The 5,284-nt window shown below is 39.2% G+C and overlaps 1 protein-coding gene across 1 annotated transcript in view; it reads right to left on the bottom strand.

The window, feature by feature from the left end:
* PDE11A (phosphodiesterase 11A) overlaps nucleotides 1-4,032 on the bottom strand; it is a 126,095-nt gene extending 122,063 nt beyond the window's left edge. Inside the window, exons 1-2 of the mRNA XM_031554288.1 lie at nucleotides 3,583-4,032; nucleotides 5-278 (exon numbers count right to left, since the gene is read on the bottom strand). Coding sequence (XP_031410148.1) covers nucleotides 5-278; nucleotides 3,583-3,845 — 537 coding nt within the window. The 5' untranslated portion in view covers nucleotides 3,846-4,032. The remainder of the gene's footprint in view (nucleotides 1-4; nucleotides 279-3,582) is intronic.
* Between the last annotated feature and the right edge of the window lie 1,252 nt (nucleotides 4,033-5,284).

Below are 5,284 nucleotides of genomic sequence, written 5' to 3'. Positions count from 1 at the left end.
CGGCGGGGCCTCGGGGTGACGCGCTGCATAGGGGCTTTTCCGAGCTGCCCGCGCCTCGGTCCGCCTCTGGAACGCTGTCAGGGCTGGGGAACGGGGATCGCTGCCCCTCAGCCTCTGTCACAGCACGGGAAGAGGACGCCGTCGAGATGCCGGCCTCGCCGCCCGCGGCCGCTGTGTAAGCATCGCCCTCGGGGGCACCTGCTCGCCCGCAGCCGCCGGTTCCCGCCTGGTCTTTCCTCTGGCATTTACTTTTTGCAGCGCTGGCACAAACATGTCGCCTGCGCAAAGAAACAGCTTAAGCTGCTGAGTGCCTGGCAGGCAGGCACGCACTTCGATCTCTCAGCAGAGGCCCTTTAGGCATCCCCATACGGTGGAAATAATTGTATGTAAATAGTTTTTTGCCATCTCAGTGTAGTAGCACTCATACCAGTGCTTTAATACAAAATGGTTACTGTGCGGCAGTTCTGTGTGTAGGCAATGTAGTGTTGCTATAAGGCAAAAAGCTTTTCCCGTATCTCTTCATAGAGGCTACTCTGTGAGTTGTTGCAGTAAAGCCCTCCTTAGAAGCCTGACCTGTTGTTTCAGTGGCTGTTAGGAGAGAATTTGGGTTAGCCTGCATCTTGGCGCGTGTCAGAGGGTGCCTCCGTTTGCAGCATGAGTACACTGAGCACACTGTACTCTGGGCTCCAGCTTCATGTGTGGGCCTGAGGTAACAGGCTTTAACTACAGCTTTTTTTGAGAGAGACAAAAAGGCACATGGATTTTGTCAGCTCCACGGTTTTGTTGTGCGCTGCCATGGTTCTACAGGTATGCTGCGGTGAGCTACAGGCAGCATATAGCTGGTGCATCTCATGTACGGTGCACTGATTGTTGGTATGGCTTTATGATGCCAACTCTGACAGCGTGGCAGCTTTGTAGCCTGGTTTCCTAAGGCACAAAGCATACAGATACGTTAACAGGATGACATGCAGAAGCATCAGTGCATTTGTCAGGCAGTCTGCTTCTCTACTGAGAAAAGTAGGGGCATAGCACTCTTCAAAATGCAGTTGAGGAAAGTATCTGAGGAAACTTTTGTCATTCAGGCTTTACTTTATTGTCTGTAAACAGTCAATAGAACAAGTCCTAAATATTAAACTTGAAACTGGGATGTATCTTAGAGCTACAGGACAAAGGAAAGTAAAGGAGGTACTCATTCACTTGTGTCATAGAATGATTTATCTCACTTTCACTTGCTGCCTTTGCTAAATACAGAACTCACTGCTCTGGAGCTCTTTAAGACATTAATTGAAACCCCTAGTTGGCAAGCATTGGAACAGTACTGATGAGTACCTGGGCACAGACATGACAGCAAATTAGTTTTGTACTAATGCTGCTTTTTGTGGTGACATAAGGAAACCTTGCTGGAGTAGGGTACATTTTAATCATTTTAAAATCATTTGTGTAAACAGATAATTAAATTGTAAATCTTGATTCAAGTGGTAAAGGAGAATTCATGAGGTTTTAGGAGGAGTGTAATCACCTTCATCAACAAAATCCACTGTTAGTGAAAACATTATTACTAATCTCAGTTGCTAGAGTTAGTCAGCACTCAATCATTCTACGTGTTAGAGAAAACCTCAGTATATTAGCAACAAGTGGAGAAAAAATCCACAACTCTGAAAGATGACTGGTAGATTATTATGCCGTTTTAGTACACGAAGGAGCTCTGCTCTGACGATACAGTGAGCAAGAAGAAAACCTTCTCCAAAAGAAAAACTTCATTTAGTTGTCCAACCCAATATAGAGACCTTACTCTTTGCTTAGCTATAACCAAATAACAACAGTTTCAGTGGGTCTTTGAATAACTAGTTGCAGAATTGGGCTCTCTTCTAAGGAAAAGGAACAATTTTCTGTAGTGCACTCCATAAAGATGTATGAAATACATGATTCAATGTAAGTAATGTTCACCTCTTGAAGTTGTTTATAAAGATGCAGCACCCTGAACCACACTTTCATTTAAGGCCCTAATAAACAATAAATATCAAAACACTAAAACTTGACATAGCAGCTCATCAAAATTCAAAATGTTTTTTCATTGTCATTACAGCTGCAGCAGCAATGGTTCATGAAGAAGTTGCTTTTTTCCAGTATGCAATAACGTCAGCTCTTTCATTCTGCTTTTTAATTCCAGCAAAAATCATTTTTGTACCAGGAATGTAATTCTTGGGTTTTCCAAATACTCCATCAGTGTACTATCACTCCAGGTAACTCCTAAAAAAACAACAAAACAAAACAAAACAAAACAAAAAAAAACCCCAACAGAAGTAAAACAGCAAAATGCAAGGCTAATCTAACATGGTACTTTTCTGGTAGTTACCAAGAGTCTCAAGGCATAGTAGTGCTCTGGAGCATAATGTATCCATAATCCAAGGGGAATTTGAACACGAGTGATGCACAATATAGGATGCAGAAAGTGCAAATCATCTTTGAGTCACTTCAGTAATTCAAACGTAAATCTCTTTTTTTTCATCATTGACAGTTGCTGTTATTTGTGCCAGTTCACATAATCTACACAGTGCTTTTGAACTATGTAAATATCTTTGTAATTTCAGTATTTAGAAGATTCAACTGCAAATGGGTGTATACAAGCTAACACTAATTTAATGAAAGCTGTGGACTACAAAAGGACCTGGATTATTGAAAGAGAATTTGAAAAAGTATTAATGTTTCCTTTCAACCCTGCTAAGTTCTGCCTATCAGCAGAAGCCTAATGTGGTACAGAAGCCTACTGGAGTACCTAATGATAATGATATGTTCACACTTATGTACAATCGACTTAGATATCATTTTCTTGGTTTTCTTTTGTACTAATGTTCATATTATTTGTTCACTAAATTTTCAGTAAGGTAATACATGTTGAAATATATGATATTTTATAAGAAGGAAGTCCCACCACAAAGTGAATGTCAAAAAACATATCCCAGAAACCACGGGAAAATTAAAAAATCAACAAATTCTAAAACACCCAGTAAGCAGAAAAAAACAAAAAAACCATAGGACTGTAATTGTAATTAATAACTTCATTTGAATATAGTTTAGATTAAAATAATATTCATTAAAAATGAAAGCCTTAAAAAGAATACACATACTTATTTTCCATTTGTAGGTGTTGTGCTGCCTTTCTAGACTGTACTAAAATGCACAAGGCAAGTCATTGCTTACTGGTAGATGCTTACTCAAGTATTGCTGAGTAAAACAAGTGCAGCACACCACGACGCCAGCAGAGGGTAGTGACGCGAACAAAATCCAGAAGCGCCCTTAACAGAAATGATAATTTGCCCATTGATACCGCACAGTTTCGGGAAAGCTGCATACGTTCTGACCTGGCATGATAAATACTGGTAAAATTTCTTTTTAATTTATAGGCTGAGTGATTTTGCTTCTGAAACTGCGGTTCAGATTCATTTCACATTTATGCAAAGCGGATAGCTATGAGAGTTAACTCACTGTGAATGAGCCTCAACGTTGTACCTCTAAAGAAAATGTTTTTGTTTGTTTGTTCGTTTTTCTTTTCCAATATATGTTCCATGCAGCACTACACCTCATGTCATGTTAGCTTTACCTTTCTTCTTTTTTGCCTCTGAGTAGGAAAACAGTTTATCCTGTTCTGCGGCCAAATAAACCCCAAAGATTTGGTCCTGTCTTGTGCTTTCTACCTTTTTCAACTGTATGGCACTAAGAACATTTCTGAATAAAGATCTTCTTGCCTTTTTCAACATCACCCATTTTGATCTATGTAAAAAAATAATAAAAAATAGAATGACATTATAGAGAAGTAGTTTGCTGTTACTGGCAACATTTATCATCTTCTACAGTTTTAGAAAATATTTGTCTTGCACAGTAATAAAAATAACGTCTCAAACTAAAGAAATCTTGACTTGGACTTGTTAAGATGCAAAATTTCTTATGTGATCAGGTTGTTGATGGTCATGTCTCTGGAGGTCAAGGTAGTTTTGAGCTACATAATTGCTCTTACAGTGTTACTTCCATGGTGAGAGAAAGGGTTATTTGAAGTTATTTAAGAGTTATTTAAAACTTCTCCAGATTTCACTGAGGGCCACCAGTGCAACTTTGATGCCTCTGTGTACTGTAGATTTCAACTCCTGTGACATATCCAAAATATCCCTTACTCCAGTCCCTTGCTCCAATCTATGTTGTTAAATATTTTGAGAGCAGGAAGGAAGCTACCACCGCAGTAGAGATGTGATGGATTGTTCCTAACCAGAAACAAAACTTCTAGGAGTACTTCACCCCGACCTCATAAAAACAAAGCTAGAGAGAAATACAAAGCTCAATGTTTTCTAAATCAACAAACACATGAAAATAGCCATAAAAATATCTGATGAATAACTGTAATGTTAACTGATTAAATGTTATCATTTATCATAATTTTTATAGAAGGACTTTTCAAAAATCAGCAAATGTCACAAATCTGACATCAAAATGGCTTTTCCAGTTCAGGAAAATGAAAAGTTGTGATTACTTCCCCTTTACTTAGGGATACATACAGATCTTGTTTCATTAAGATTTATTAAGACTGCATTTTTTTTATAACGGTGTAAATATAAGCATGTCTTGAGTTAAACAATATAAAAAATACTCTTGAGATTCAAATATGGCTGTATGGGGCTGCTGAATCACGGCCTGAACCTTTGATTGATCACCTGAGGCGAGCAATGAGTCAGCCACGGGAGCACAGATGAAGGCAATTCACCTGTGCTGCAGGAAGGGGTGGAGCCTGGCTGCACCTCTCCTAGACCCATTTAAGAGATGACTGCCAGTGGGGAAGGATCTCTCTCTGGAGATCTGCTCCATCAGGAGTTCATCTCGTGAGCCCGGGACAGGGTGAGTGACTTTCTCTCGTTTCCTCCAATATAAATTATATTAGCTAAGCTCCTGAATATATATACATACCATCTGTATATCCATTGATTAAACAATGGCAATATCCTGAAAAATGTATACTAGGTAGGAAAATGTTGTAATAAGGAATGCAGAACATGTGAAGACTGTTTTCACAAACGTTATTGTAAGTGTGCTTCAGTAAATAATAGCTACATATTCATGTGCTACATGTTCAAAATCATAGGGTTGGACAAGGAAAGATGATAAAGAACAAAACCAAACCAAACTGAAAAAACCCCCCACAAACCAACAGCAATATCCACACCACAATTCTGATGTGTTACTTTGCAAAAACTCCTTAGACACTCTAGACACTCTAAAAGTGTCTTTACCATGGACA

This window comes from Meleagris gallopavo, chromosome 7, assembly GCF_000146605.3.
Source record: "Meleagris gallopavo isolate NT-WF06-2002-E0010 breed Aviagen turkey brand Nicholas breeding stock chromosome 7, Turkey_5.1, whole genome shotgun sequence".
NCBI lineage: Eukaryota > Metazoa > Chordata > Aves > Galliformes > Phasianidae > Meleagris > Meleagris gallopavo.
The sequence above is the reverse complement of the archived record's forward strand: the minus strand, read 5'-3'. Positions and strand labels throughout refer to the sequence as shown.